The 16,652-nt window shown below is 42.6% G+C and overlaps 1 protein-coding gene across 1 annotated transcript in view; it reads right to left on the reverse strand.

The window, feature by feature from the left end:
* The window catches only part of LOC124606299 (beta-alanine transporter-like), a 489,380-nt gene that overhangs the window by 11,824 nt on the left and 460,904 nt on the right, over positions 1-16,652 (reverse strand). The window contains exon 10 of the mRNA XM_047138280.1: positions 5,065-5,121. Within this exon, the coding sequence (XP_046994236.1) occupies positions 5,065-5,121 (57 nt within the window). The remainder of the gene's footprint in view (positions 1-5,064; positions 5,122-16,652) is intronic.

Consider the following 16,652-nt stretch of genomic DNA (forward strand, 5'->3'; position numbering starts at 1 on the left):
GACTTAATTCGACTACATTCCACTATCCTAGTTTTGCTTTTGTTGATGTTCATCTTATATCCTCCTTTCAGGACACTGTCCATTCCGTTCATCTGCTCTTCCAAGTCCTTTGCTGTCTCTGATAGAATTACAATGTCATCGGCAAAACCTCAAAGCTTTTATTTCTTCTCATGGATTTTAATACCTACTCCGAATTTTTCTTCTGTTTCCTTTACTGCTTGCTCAATATACAGATTGAATAACATCGGGGACGGGCTACAACCCTGTCTCACTCCTTTCCCAACCACTGCTTCCCTTTCACGCCCCTCGACTCTTATAACTGCCATCTGGTTTCTGTACAAATTGTAAATAGCCTTTTCTTCCCTGTATTTTACCCCTGCCACCTTCAGAATTTGAAAGAAAGTATTCTAGTCAACATTGTGAAAAGCTTTCTCTAAGTCTACAAATGCCAGAAACGTAGGTTTGCCTTTCCTTAATCTTTCTTCTAAGATAAGTTGTAGGGTCAGTATTGCCTCATATGTTCCAACATTTCTATGGAATTCAAACTGATCTTCCCCAAGGTCGGCTTCTACCAGTTTTTTCATTCGTCTGTAAAGAATTCGCGTTAGTATTTTTCAGCTGTGACTTATTAAACTGATAGTTCGGTAATTTTCACATCTGTCAACACCTGCTTTCTTTGGGTTTGGAATTATTATATTCTTCTTGAAGTTTGAGGGAATTTCGCCTGTCTCATACATCTTGCTCACCAGATGGTAGAGTTTTGTCAGGACTGGCTCTCCCAAGGCTGTCAGTAGTTCTAATGGAATGTTGTCTACTCCCAGGGCCTTGTTTCGACTCAGGTCATTCAGAGCTCCGTGAAACTCTTCACGCAGTATCGTATCTCCCATTTCATCTTCATCTACATCCTCTTCCATTTCCATAATATTGTCATCAAGTACATCGCCCTTGTATAGACCCTCAATATACTCCTTCCACCTCTCTGCTTTCCCTTCTTTGCTTAGAACTGGGTTTCCATCTGAGCTCTTGATATTCATACAAGTGGTTCTCTTTTCTCCAAAGGTCTCTTGAATTTTCCTGTAGGCAGTATCTACGTATCTTACCCCTAGTGAGATAAGCCTCTACATCCTTACATTTGTCCTCTAGCCATCTCTGCTTAGCCATTTTGCACTTCCTGTCGATCTCATTTTTGAGACGTCTGTACTCCTTTTTGCCTGCATCATTTACTGCATTTTTATATTTTCTCCTTTCATCAATTAAGATCAATATTTCTTCTGTTACCCAAGGAGTTCTACTAGCCCTCGTCTTTATACCAACTTGATCCTCTGCTGCCTTCACTATTTCATCCCTCATAACTACCCATTCTTCTTCTATTGTACTTCTTTCCCCCATTCCTGTCAATTGTTCCCTGATGCTCTCCCTGAAACTTTGACCAACCTCTGGTTCTTTCAGTTTATCCAGGTCCTATCTCCTTAAATTCCCACCTTTTTGCAGTTTCTTCAGTTTTAATCTACAGTTCATAACCAATAGATTGTGGTCAGAGTCCACATCTGCCCCTAGAAATGTCTTACAATTTAAAACCTGGTTCCTAAATCTCTGTCTTATAATTATATAATCTATCTGATACCTTATAGTATCTCCAGGATTCTTCCATGTATACAACCTTCTTTCATGATTCTTGAACCAAGTGTTAGCTGTGATTAAGTTATGCTCTGTGTTAAAAATTCTACCAGGCGGCTTCATTTCTCAGCCCCTTTCCCTACTATCGAATTCAAGTCACCCACGGCTATTAAATTTTCGTCTCCCTTCACTACCTGAATAATTTCTTTTATCTCATCATACATTTCTTCAATGTTTTCATCATCTGCAGAGCTAGTTGGCATATAAACTTGTTTTACTGTAGTAGGCGTGGGCTTCGTGTCTATCTTGGCCACAATAATGCGTTCACTGCGCTGTTTGTAGTAGCTTACCCGCACTCCTATTTTTTTAATCATTATTAAACCTACTCCTGCATTACCCCTATTTGATTTTGTATTTATAACCCTGTATTCACCTGACCAAAAGTCTTGTTCCTCCTGCCACCGAACTTCACTAATTCCCACTATATCTAACTTTAACCTACCCATTTCACTTTTTAAATTTTCTAACCTACGTGCCCGATTAAGGGATCTGACATTCCACGCTCCGATCCCTAGAATGCCAGTTTACTTTCTCCTGATAACGACGTCTTCTTGAGTAGTCCCCGCCAGGATATCCGAATGGGGGACTATTTTACCTTCGGAATATTTTACCCAAGAGGACGCCATCATCATTTATCCATACAGTAAAGCTGCATGCCCTCGGGAAAAATTACGGCCGTAGTTTCCCCTTGCTTTCAGCCGTTCGCAATACCAGCCCAGCAAGGCCGTTTTGGTTAATGTTGCAAGGCCAGGTCAGTCAATCATCCAGACTGTTGCCCCTGCAACTACTGAAAAGGCTGCTGCCCCTCTTTGGGAACCACACGTTTGCCTAGCCTCTCTACAGATACCCCTCCGTTGTGGTTGCACCTACGGTACGGCTGTCTGTATCGCTGAGGCACGCAAGCCTCCCCACCTACGGCAAGAACCATGGTTCATGGGGAAGATGTTTCCGTAAGAGCCCTAATTCTCTTCTCTTCTCTTGTATTAGAGAGTGTTACGTGAAACGTACTTTGTCGGAAGTAGAATCGTTCTGCAGTCAGCCGCCAATTTCGATTCCCTAAGTCTTCGCAATAGTTTTTCGCAAAAAGAGCGTCGTCTTCCCTCTAGGGACTGCCATTTTAGTTCAGCTGAAGATGCAGTCATGACTTGGATGCTCTGAGACCATCCATGCAAACATTTACACCCGTCTGTAGCAGTTGCAAATAACATTTGAAATACTGGGTGCTATTCTCTTCTGTTGCAGAACAGTAAGCTGATGGGTTTGAGTGTGTTTATCAGTATACTCGTATGTACGCAACTGTTGTAATAGTCATTGGTGGTCGTTGAGGTATGTCCAGTTGGATGTAGCCTACCTATGTATTTCCTCCAGCTACTCTTGTCACATTACACAATAGTCACAAATACACTACGTAAATCCCATACGACATGGCCATAGAGTGACTCAATGTATTTCCATGATAAACTTGTGAAATTCATCCACATAACAGACCTAAATTACGTAAGATGTTCTGACAGAGTATTAAGTTCAGCACCAAGTCATGTAGAATGTAGGACTTTGTTATGTGGGTAGTGAAATAGGGTTGGAGGAAAACCAGAAAGAAAAGAGAATCGAAGAATTTGAGATGCGATGCCACAGAATCATGTTGTAAACTGGGTTGACTGAGAAGACAGGAATGAGGATGTTTTGCACAGAACTGGCGAGGAAAGTAAAGTATAGAAAACACTGGCGAGAAGAAGTTCAAAATGGTTCAAATGGCTCTGAGCACTATGGGACTTAACAGCTGAGGTCATCAGTCCCCTAGAACTTAGAACTACTTAAACCTAACTGACCTAAGGACATCTCACACATCCATGCCCGAGGCAGGATTTGGACCTGCGGCCGTAGACGAGAAGAAGGGACAGGATGATAGGACATCTGTTAATACATCAAGGAATATTTTTCATGGTACTAGAGGGAGCTGTAGAGGGTAAAAACTGTAGCGGACGACAGAAATTGGGATACCACCCAGCAAATAGTTGAGGACGTAGGTTCCAAGTGATAAGAAGAGGTAGGCTCTGGAGAGGAATTCGTGGCGGGCCATATCAAACCAGTCAGAAGACTAATGATTAAGAAAAATATATAATGCAGGCAGCTACAGCAGTTAAATTTCATGCGCTCTGTAGCGTCTCCCACCGTATGTCGCCTTTTGGTGTTAGTACACACCTGACCGCCTTCCGTGCTGTGCCCTTGCTATCACCGCAGGTGTTCCATGGCACTATTTTCTCCAATATCCCATTTTATTTATTTTGAAGACTTCCCTTCTTCAGCGGTCTGATCTTTGAATACGAAGGTCAGGTCTTCTTCGCGCACCAATGTGACACTGATTTCACTGGAAGATGCTGTTTTAAAGCAGCGAAAACAGTGTTTACAATAAATAAATAACCGATTACAGCTGTCTTTCTGTTCATTGCACTTTCATTCATTATTTCATGCACAATATGATATGACTTATATGTACTCTCTGATGAACGAGAGAGAATTTTTCAGCCGCATAGATCAGACAGCTGGGGCTCTGTCGTTGTTACTGTATCAGAGAATGATACAAGTCCATGTAGCCGGTGGACGCTCTAAGCTGGAGTCACGTTTAAATTACATTGCTTTGTTAGAACTTCTCTCAGATGAGGTGCATATAATTATGTTTTCCGTGATGCGTATGGTATTGTAAGCTCGTAATTAATAGCCTTAGTGTGACCTAAAGGAGTAATGCAAGAGAATTAAGGAATTTTGCAGTACCGCTTTTCATGATGCTGAAGATCATGATTACAGGTAACTTACTAAATTATGTAGAATATTCTGTTTTTAGAATGCGATAATTTAATATTAATATGCTCGATAATAAGCTAAAACTAGGCCGAATAAAGTTTCCAACAAATAGCACATCAGAAGCAATTAGCTTTTCTTCCGCATTGTAAGCATAACCATAATTTAACTGCATTAAATAGTAGTTCATAAATCATTCACAGTAATATAAAAAATTCTGAAGCAAAAATTGACGAATAAAATTACATTAATTCCGTATTGTGATAAGAAGCGTTATCATTTTAACTAAACAGCATTTTAAAGTTAACTAGGTAACCTGTTTGACATGACAAAGATTCTGTTCAACTATTAACGGACTGATAATTTAGTTTGGAGAAACATGAGGCCCAATTGTGCACAATTTATGCAAAATAAGTAAATATATAATATAAGCATAATGTTTTACATATGCATACGTTCACATGAATGTTCTTAACAGTATAATATTTTAAAAAGTGTAATTAGGTCTTCCTGTTGATATTTTCCTTGTGGAAGCTGGCCTTTAATGAAATGGAAACACAGTACACAAGATTCATAAAGGCGATTTACCTTCTTAGTGGTGATTCTAAGGACGTTGGCTTATCTTCCATTGACACATCTCCCACTCTGAAACAATGAGAAATGACAGAGTCAGTTAAATGAAAACCGATGTGTAGACGGTAAAATATTTTTGTATGGTAGATAACGAAATCCTTACTAGGTTCCAGATAATTATGTATGATTCACATTTCACTTAAAATATTGTCCTTTAATACTGTTTCTACTTGTGGAAGAGATTAAAGTGCTTGGACTTCCGTACTATGTATGTACAAAACGTGGCCCTGGGCCGTTTCATCAATAACTGGTTATGTATGGACAACTATGCTAATAATTTCCAACCCCAGGCATCATCTGCTCACCGAAGTGCGCACATTGATCTCGTGCTATCTTTTCACGTTTCGACGAACAAACTAACCGTTCAGCATCCCCAATTCCATACAAATAACCGGTTAGAACCAAGCAATTATCAAAAATGGATTCCAGTACTATTACATTTGAGGGAATAACATTCACTGATATGGAAGTAGGCAATACTACATACACTCCTGGAAATTGAAATAAGAACACCGTGAATTCATTGTCCCAGGAAGGGGAAACTTTATTGACACACTCCTGGGGTCAGATACATCACATGATCACACTGACAGAACCACAGGCACATAGACACAGGCAACAGAGCATGCACAATGTCGGCACTAGTATAGTGTATATCCACCTTTCGCAGCAATGCAGGCTGCTATTCTCCCATGCTGACGATCGTAGAGATGCTGGATGTAGTCCTGTGGAACGGCTTGCCATGCCATTTCCACCTGGCGCCTCAGTTGGACCAGCGTTCGTGCTGGACGTGCAGACCGCGTGAGACGACGCTTCATCCAGTCCCAAACATGCTCAATGGGGGAGAGATCCGGAGATCTCGCTGGCCAGGGTAGTTGACTTACACCTTCTAGAGCACGTTGGGTGGCACGGGATACATGCGGACGTGCATTGTCCTGTTGGAACAGCAAGTTCCCTTGCCGGTCTAGGAATAGTAGAACGATGGGTTCGATGACGGTTTGGATGTACCGTGCACTATTCAGTGTCCCCTCGACGATCACCAGTGGTGTACGGCCAGTGTAGGAGATCGCTCCCCACACCATGATGCCGGGTGTTGGCCCTGTGTGCCTCGGTCGTATGCAGTCCTGATTGTGGCGCTCACCTGTACGGCGCCAAACACGCATACGACCATCATTGGCACCAAGGCAGAAGCGACTCTCATCGCTGAAGACGACACGTCTCCATTCGTCCCTCCATTCACGCCTGTCGCGACACCACTGGAGGCGGGCTGCACGATGTTGGGGCGTGAGCGGAAGACGGCCTAACGGTGTGCGGGACCGTAGCCCAGCTTCATGGAGACGGTTGCGAATGGTCCTCGCCGATACCCCAGGAGCAACAATGTCCCTAATTTGCTGGGAAGTGGTGGTGCGGTCCCCTACGGCACTGCGTAGGATCCTACGGTCTTGGCGTGCATCCGTGCGTCGCTGCGGTCCGGTCCCAGGTCGACGGGCACGTGCACCTTCCGCCGACCACTGGCGACAACATCGATGTACTGTGGAGACCTCACGCCCCACGTGTTGAGCAATTCGGCGGTACGTCCACCCGGCCTCCCGCATGCCCACTATACGCCCTCGCTCAAAGTCCATCAACTGCACATATGGTTCACGTCCACGCTGTCGCGGCATGCTACCAGTGTTAAAGACTGCGATGGAGCTCCGTATGCCACGGCAAACTGGCTGACACTGACGGCGGCGGTGCACAAATGCTGCGCAGCTAGCGCCATTCGACGGCCAACACCGCGGTTCCTGGTGTGTCCGCTGTGCCGTGCGTGTGATCATTGCTTGTACAGCCCTCTCACAGTGTCCGGAGCAAGTATGGTGGGTCTGACACACCGGTGTCAATGTGTTCTTTTTTCCATTTCCAGGAGTGTAGTTACCTATAATGAAATTCACTGCTAAGTTCACAGCGATAAGTTAAGGATTTAATCAGTCATCTCTGACTATGTAGTTTCGTGGACAAAACTGACATGTGAATTTTTCACAAGGGTCCCAGTTGGTAGCTTGGGTTGCTAATGACTCTCATGGGTCCATACAAGATGACATTTAATCAGTCATCTCTGACTATGTAGTTTCGTGGACAAAACTGACATGTGAATTTTTCACAAGGGTCCCAGTTGGTAGCTTGGGTTGCTAATGACTCTCATGGGACCATACAAGATGACATTGTGAATTCAACGTATTGCTTTTATAACAATCATTTGGTGCAATGCAGAATTTTTATGTTCCTCATTTAGTCAGATATTTTACTGAAGTCTCTTGCTTTGACATGCAATATGAAAAGATTTTTGTAAATCCCATACAACGCTGTATACTGGGTGGTAACAATTTTACTTTCCCTTTTCGTAACACAAGTGCTTCAAACGCTTTAAATGCGGTAAGCGGAAAGATTTTATAACAAGACAGGATTAAAAGAGAACATAAATTATAGACTTCGTTTTTAAAATTGCTGGTGTCACTGATGCGTATTGTCAAGGTAGCGATCAGTCCACTGTGATAATTCTTTGTTTATGTTATTCATAATTCACATTGAATATGACAATTAGTATTTTCAGATATGGAATCAGAGAGTTACAGTTAGCCAGCAGTACTCTAATAGGTACTCCAGAGCCCTTTAACAAGTCTGATTCGCTTCTTTTTCTTACTTCGTCCACTCTGTGCCCTTAAGTATTAGATGCTATTTCTCAATTACGATTGTTCTCTGACCGTCATTTTTCTTTGACGTTTGTGGCTTTTCAACATTTGTGTAGCTCCTTGGCTGTCTTGCAAGTGTTTCATTTCGAGTAACTGCTCGTTAGCAAGGGTTTTGAGAAGGAGAAGCCGTATCTAGAGATAAAGCATCTCTCCTATAGCGAAACCGGTTCACAAAAGCAACTTAAAAGACGAAAGTAAAGAGGAATTTCTACAGAAAAGCTCTGTAAGTAGAACATCAGCCAGAGCTTCCAAGTCACTGTGGACCGCTTTTCCTTTACAGTTATTAGTATTCAAAGTCCACCTTTTGTTGTACGAATGTTTCCACATCTACTTAACTTAACTTGCTTTTACCTACTTGCTCGTTGGTTTCCCTCTACTTTCGCCAACAAGTCCAGCTTAATATTCTAGAACGCCGAACCTGGTGCAAAAGAAAATTGACAGTCCATCCGGAAAGAAATTCTGTATACTTTTGTTATCGTACATTTTTCTCCATAATCTGCTCCTTCCGTATTTCACTTTTCCACAGCCTTCATTAACGTCACATTTAAGTACCTCCAATTTATCTTCTGCATTCACAGTACATTATGTGCTGTATTCTAGACGTATACATGATGCTGGACAGGTTTAATAGTATTTGCTGGGATTCGATGATTGGCATTCCTCCTGCATTAAATTGTTTATCTCCCATATTTGATTCTTTTCCACAGATTACCAATATCCATGGAATGAACATGGCGTACTGCACTCCTATGGATGTCTGATTTTTTTTTTTTCATTTTGAACCAACTACTGAAACTTCAATGTTAGACATATGCATACTTACACATTTATTTATTACCTTCAGCAAAGATGACTGGTTGTTCCTACTAAGGATGCAAACAAAAATACGTGAAAGGAGTAACAGTGGTGGTGTAGACAGACTCCGAGATTGAGACTACACTGACTGGAAAAAAAAAGAAAACAAAAAAAAAACGGAGCGTTCAGAGGACGTCGCCAGATGTCATACTGACCTCGTACACGTACATACCACCGACAGGTAAATAAAAGATCAGAGTTCCAGTCCAATGTGACATGTGGAACTGCCACCAGACTGTCTTAGTGTTGTTACCTAACCTTATAAGTTGGATCAAGGGCGTGAATATCGTCACTGTGAAGACACGGAAATGCCACGAATACGTGTGAGGCAGCTTTATCAGCACCCGACAGAGTTTGAAAGGGGCTTCGCAATGGGTCTCCATTTTGTGGGCTGGTGGAGTCACACAATATTCATATTTGTGGGTGATTCGGAAGTACAGTAGCCCGATGTTTGGCTTCACAGAGACACGAGAGCAGGCAGTCTCGTCGCCAAGGTATCAGTGGATCGGTACACGTTTTCCCACCAAAAGGTAGTATCGCCGTATTGTGCACCAAGCTTATCATAATATGTTCAAATCTGCACCAGTCATTAGAGACAAGTAGTGGGCTCCCCTGCAAAATTCTGTGTCATCCCACACCTCTGGTCGGTGACTAACACAATCCAGACTATTGAATTGCCATCTCATGCGTACGATGCAGTGAACATCACAACACAAACGGCTTTGCTCGGAGTGGTGGTTTAACCGGGAAGCGTACATTGCTGATGAATGCCGCTGGATTAACATTACATCAATTTTCCGTCGGTTCTTGGCTGAACATGATAATAATGAAGGAAGGAAGAACCTCTAAATGCTCTGAAAAATTACATTCATTTGACCACGAACTGGCTTCCGGCTTCTTAGACCATCTTGAAGTGACATCTGAACGTCGCGAAAACAGATGAACATTATGTGCGGCCTACACACATACTATATACCTCGAAAGATACAAAAATGACATACTGTTTTAGCATAGGAAATAATTACATTTTTTGTCACATTGAAAAAATTACATTAACTGTGGAACGGGGGGGGGGGGGGGGGGGGGGGAAATCAGTTAACAGTCTGAATCTATTATCTGTAACGAAAAGTTAATTTAACAAAGGCGAGATAGGAAACTGGTCCTGATCATCTTATTGTAACCTGGCATTCTTTGTCATGTGTTTGCTGATTTCCAGTAAAGTCATTTTTCTTGTTTTCTTAACAAATGAAAAGCTACACATTCAATGTTACGTGAGTGGTATTCTGTGAAAAGATGACCAGGAAAGGTATAATATTTCGTCCTTAATCCCTGTTCGTATAGCCCAACTGCCATAGCCCTGTCTTATTGACCGATATACCCATTTTCACACTGCTTGCATGTTACCTTATGTACACCACTCTGTCCCAGCGATTGGCGTTTGCTTTTTCAACTGAATGAAAATTTTTTACATGCTGTTCGTATTATAAAATACCATCGGGTCTTACTTCGGGTTACGGCTGGTATTAACTGAGCAAACTCTGATGGGAGAGCGGTAGGTCAAGGACATCCTGCATCCTCTTGAGTTACCTCTCCAGCGCCGATTTTTAACAGGATAATACACGGATGTCCATGAACTGCCTGTTTGATGTTGAGGTACTCCCATGGCCAGCATGATCCCCATATCTGTCCGAGATGGAATATGTGTGCGACCTGCACGGACGTCGTCTCCATCCCAGTGCCGTTATCCAGGATATCATGGACCATTTACTACAGTTGAGGGTCAGATAGCATCATAAGAGGAAACAATGGCTTTATGACACCATATCCGATCGAATTGATGCATACATCCAGGTCACAGTGGTTGCCACATCACTCTAATATCTGGGTTCGGACTGCTGAGTTCTTCGTAAATTTGACTCAATTTTGTAGTCACAGAAATAAGATCATGTGCTCTCACAACCCGAGAAGTTTCGAATAGTGTCCTCTTCCACTTCAGGGAGCTTCGCTTTCTTGCCGGCCAGCGTATTTACTCGTTCAGACAGGCCGTGGTGTCACATAAGCGCAGTAGACAACGCAACAGGTCGCTGACAAGCCGACATCCTCTACTCCACATCACCTGACTGATCTCGTGATCTCCATAGCGGGAGAAAACTGCCCACACAGCAACAAGCCAGTGGCGTATTCAGTTTACTTGCTCACAAGATACGTGCTGACGACCCTCTTACGGACTACCTACATTGTGATCTTATACTGTGTTGAGTGTTTGACTCTGACTAGTTTATATAGCAAAAATAAGGGTAATCTATAAAACTGCAGACCGAGGGAAAGAAAAGAAAGATAAGAAGAAAAAGGTTTTGAAAATGTGGTGCGCAGAATTAAATGAAGCAAGAGAGGGTACACGGAAGGAATAAAAGATATACTTCGGAAATAAAACAAATCTATTACATGATGCACATAAACAGGAAAGAACAGTTTTCAAGAAAGTAACCAGACAGACTCACTAGGAAGCAAACAACAATTTGTACGTGAGATGGTGCATGATGTACAAGAGGGGCAGCTCATCTGATTTTACTGATATTAAGCACTTGAACCAGAAAAGATACTGCAAAAATAAATGTACTATGTAAACAACCGTGGACAAACAGTATAAACAATAGTGCCTCAATTAGAAAGTGACTGCAACAGAAATAGATGTCTCTCTTGGAAATAAAGGCCCAGAAGCAGACCCCATAATATAACAAGAATTAGATACAATATGAGAAGCTATACAAACTTGGAAGGTTTTTTAATTAGATGGGGTGAATATGGAAATTATTAAATACAGTGATATAATACGCTACATGTGAATTTCATATCTACTCAATAAATGCAGCCAAAACTAACAAATACCACTCTCTTTGTAAATAACTGTGAATGATCTATGCGAAATAGGGGACTGCAGAAATTGTGAGATTTGGAGAAGTATTAGTTTCATGAATACAGGATATGAAAGCTGTGCTAAAACAACAAATAATAGATTAAAAATTTCGCAGATTTTCTGCTAGGGGAAGAACCAAATGGATTTAGGGAAGGGAGTTCGTGCATAGTTAATTCCTTCACCATAAGACATATAATAGAACAAAGGAAAAAAAATTGGGAATTCATCTCGCTGTTACAGATTTTGATAATGCATTTTACACGCTAAATCAAATTAAATTGTAGCAGATACTGTGAAACGAGGGATAGCCACAACACCTAATTTCGGTAATAAGTAGCCTGTATAGAAGCATTATCTTAGACAAGGGAATTAAAAGAAGTGAAAGGGTTCATGCAAATACAAGACTCAGGAAATGTTTAAGTTGTCAATCACTATTTTTAATACAAATATTGACGACACCTCAAAGTAATGGTAATTGAAAGTAGATATGGGAATTACAAGAGGAGTGTTGTAATGTAATGTGTCCGAAATTTTCATGTGAAGACTTTAAAATCCGACGTCTTCACTTTTCATCGTGTCCTGGTAAATTATCCAACAGTTTCTATTCAAACACTCTTCGTTTGCAGACTATCAAATAATAATGTAATTAAACATTTCACAGTTACAGACATCAAAGTCTCTTTTAACCAGTAATAAATGTCAGTCCAATAATTTGAAACTCTCAGTCAATAAGACGAAAATTATGGCTTTCAGAGGAAACCATTCAGTCAGATCAAAGACCGTACTACAAAACATTGTAGAAGAAATACCGGATTTTAAATACCTTCAGAGTGACAATATTTTATAATGACAAAGATATTGAGCAAACAGTTTGCCAATTTCAAATTGTATGTGGGACCATTCAAAGAACTTTTATGCACAGAGTTCGGGAAGAAACTACAAGAAAATTTTATGTAGTAATGGCTTTACGAAGATCACTTTATGGCAGCGAAGCCTTGACGCCGGCTCAAACGCGATTGAGTAAAATTATCGGCAGGAATGACGTTTTCTAAGAACTGTTAGGGAATTTGCGTGAATGGATAGAATACGAAATGAAGACATTAGAAAAACCTGAAATGTAGAATGTTCACATAACAAAATATTGCATAATGCACAGAACTGGATCGATAAGGCACAAAGAATGGAATACACCAGACCTCTGAGGCAGCGTTGAATTACAAGCCGAGAGGAAGTAGAGAAAACAGACGAGCCACGACACGCTGGAGACACTTGTAAAACCGGAACGGGCATGACTGCACAAAACCTGAAGTGTAGAACTAGTAAAAGAAAAAGGAGAAGTTCGACGGACAAGGGGTTTGTTCACAGACTTGCTGTATTTCACACTGTTGATCCTTGCATAACTGCACCTAGCCAAAAAGGTGTATTGTGTTCCGATTGCTCAACTTCTGTCCAACTTTTAACTACTGATCTTGTACCAGTAAGCGGCACAAAGTCACATGATTTAAAGGCATTATATTTTGCCAACGAAAACGCTGATCTCTACATTGAAACGTTCACTGCACAGATAAGCCGACTCTACGTTTCTACCTCTGACCGCATTAAGTTCCTCTAAGGGTATAGAAAAAGTATCATGAAGTTGTAATATCTGTTGTTGTTGTGGTCTTCATCTGGAGACTTGTTTGATGCAGCTCTCCATGCTATTCCATCCTGTGCAAGCCTCTTCATCTTCGAATAACTACTGCAACCTATATCCTTTTGAATCTGCTTGCTGTATTCATCTCTTGGTCTCCCTCTGTGGTTTTTACCCTCCGCGCTTCCCTCCATTACTAAATTGGTGATCCCTTTATGCCTCAGAACGTGTCCTACCAACCGATCCCATCTTCTAGTCAAGTTGTACCACAAATTCCTCTTCTCTCAAATTCCAGAGTAGGAATATCTATGAAGTGAGCAAGCACATTGCACATGTTGCCAACATCAAACAAAAATAGTCACATGACTTTTGTATAAGGCTGTTGGTTTACGTATTGAGCTAAGAGTAGCACTTTAATTTTGCACTTACTTCTCGTTCTTTCACATGTTTATGCTGCCACTCAATCCGTTGAATGTTTACACATTTCGACCAATTTTCATTTGCAAATAAAATTTATATCGGTACGTGCACGACAGCATATGCTGCCTAATATTTTTCAAAACCCCGCGTTTAAAACCTGGATTATTCCGCGTCTCATATCTCCTATTCTATTCGTGATACAAAGGTAAGGTCAGGTGTTTTTGATAGCCCTTGAGCTAGAGACCATCTCTATACCGAACAGAAGGATCATCTTAACGTGAATATCTTGCCGTACAGTGTCAAAGTATGAATATTATACACTTCCACAAGCTTAAGCATGTGGAGCAAATCTTCTGGCTCTTTTGCCTCTAACGTCGACTACGTTGGATTGTAATGGAGGCAGTGGATTATGAAGGCATGGCCGGTTCTTTACAAAACCCAAAAAACGATTTTTCTTTCAATTTTTTCGTACCAATACCAAGCCGTGGCTGGAAAGGGCACAGCTCCTCAGGCTCCTCTCTCACAGAAGGGGTCCCTTGGGTCTCTCTCCTCAACACCACAGTGGACACTCGCCAGTGGCTGAAGGAGCTACAAACTGCGAGACACAGAACTTCACAGTCTTCCTCCGTGCCTGAAGCTACTTCAGAGAAGTCTTAGCAGCAAGCCCCTAAAGAAATGCGAGAGCGCAAGCAAACAAAGAAGTCTGCCAAGATACATGGCCCTCCAGAGGCCTCAACATGACCACTCCCTACTGGTTCTGCATCTGAGGACGAATTGGAGGTTTGAGCTTCCCCTGAGGACCTGGATCTCACCAACGCCTCATCCACAATGTCAATGGATACAAATACTCAACCTCCTTGGTCGCTATGAGCCTCCCCCAATTCCAGATAGCATCATCATACAGTGGAACTGGGTCGGTTTTTTCTCCCACCTGCCTGGGTTACGACAAATCTTAGGCGTTACACCTGCTTTTTCTTTGCCCTTCAGGAAACCTGGTTTCCCACAATGGGGATCCAGACCCTTTGTGGCTATCGGGGGTGCTGCAAAAAACCATACTGCTTGTGACTGACCGTCAGGTGGAGTTTGTATCTTTGTACTTATCTCTATCTGTAGCGAACCTGTGCCCCTTGAAACACCTGTAGAAGCTGTGACTGTCAGCATGAGGACGACGCAGGCAATTGTCGTCTTTAACACCTACATTCCTGAAGGTGGTGACGCTGTGCCCCATATATTGGCTGCACTCATTTCACAATCCCACCCATATTTTCTACTTCTGGATGATTTTAATGCCCATAACCCTTTGTGTGGTGGACCAACTTTACTGACCGTGGTAAAGATGTCATGGACCTAACTCAACTCGACGTATTCCTCCTGAAAACAGGTGCCCCTACATGTTTCAGTGTGGTGCATGGGACATAGTCGGCCACAGATCTCTCATTCTGCAGTCCTGACTCTCTCTTGTCTCTCCACTGGCAAGCTCATGATGACTTGTGTGGTAGTGACCACTTTCCTCTCTTCCTGTCACTACACCAGGGTCCCTCATCTCGATGCTGGCCTAGCTGGGCTCTTCCCATGACTGAATAGGACATTTTCACCTCCCCTACCAGCACTGAATCCCAGTTTCATGCAACCATCGATGAGGTGACCCATACCATCACTAATACCATTATGGCCAAAACTGAATCGGCAATACCTTGTTCCTCCAGTTGCTCTCAGTGGAAGTCAGTGACTTGGTGGTCGCCGGAAGTCGCTACAGCCATTAGAGACCGTAGGTGATCCCTCCAGTGTCATAAGCGCCACCCCTCCCTGGAGAAGCTCTTAGCCTTCAAACGGCTCCATGCCCAGGTCTGCCTACTCAACTGGGAATGTTGGGAACACTATGTCTCCACCATAGGTACACGAACCTCCGCTTCCCAGGTTTAGACCAAGCTCTGGCGATATTACAGCTATCAGACACCTGCAGGTGGACCTGGAACTTCCACTAGTGGAGCTATATCTGTTGATCCAGACGTAATCACAGAGCATCTAGCCAAGCATTATGTTTGCAGTTCTGCATCTGAGAATTACTACATCACCTTTCATCTCTTCAAACAGCGAATGTAACGCCCTGGCTCAGACAGCATCTATTCACAAATGCTTAAACATCTGTCAGCGAATTCCCAGCGCCACCTTCTGACCATCTTCAATCGCATCTGGCGCAATGGCGGGGAAGTATCACCGATCCAGTGCTAAAGCCTGGTAGGAACCCACTATCATCCTATCAGCCTCACAAACGTTCTGTGTAAGCTGCTCGAACGTTTGCTCAGCCAGCACTTGTGTTGGCACCTTGAGTTTTGGAGCCTTCTGGCTTCACGCCAGGGCAGTTTTCGCCAAGGGCGGTCCACCATCAACAACTTGGTCCACCTGGAGTCTGCATTAGATTGGCCTTTCTTTGCTACAGCCCCTTATTGCCATCTTTTTCGACTTGACGAAGGCGTACTATACCACTTAGCGACACCACATTCTCGATACCGTGCCTGAGTGGGGTCTCTGGGGCCCACTCCCGGTATTTATACAAAACTTTTTGTCGCCACACACTTTCAGAGTTCACATCAGTGCTTCCCACAGGGCAACCCATATGCAAGAGAATGGGATCTCACAGTGTTCTGTTATGAGTGTCCCACTCTTTTCAGTTTCTGTCAATGGTGTCGCATTAGCAGTAGGGTCGTCAGTATCTCCTCTCCTATGTGATGACGATTTTTGTATTTTGTTCTGCTCCTCTTCTTTTGGTGTGGCTGAAAGCTCTCTCTCAGCTTTCAGTTTTCGGCTGCCAAGACTTGCATCATGCACTTCTGTCATCATACTGTCTACCACATTCAGAGCGTCATCTCGATGATCAGCTAGTAGATGTAGTGGAGGCCTACCCCTATTTGGGACTGGTCTTTGATTTCCGCTTAACTTGGCTTCCCCATCATCATCATCTTAAGGACAAGTGCTGGGGCCATCTTAATAT

This window comes from Schistocerca americana, chromosome 3, assembly GCF_021461395.2.
Source record: "Schistocerca americana isolate TAMUIC-IGC-003095 chromosome 3, iqSchAmer2.1, whole genome shotgun sequence".
Classification (NCBI taxonomy): domain Eukaryota; kingdom Metazoa; phylum Arthropoda; class Insecta; order Orthoptera; family Acrididae; genus Schistocerca; species Schistocerca americana.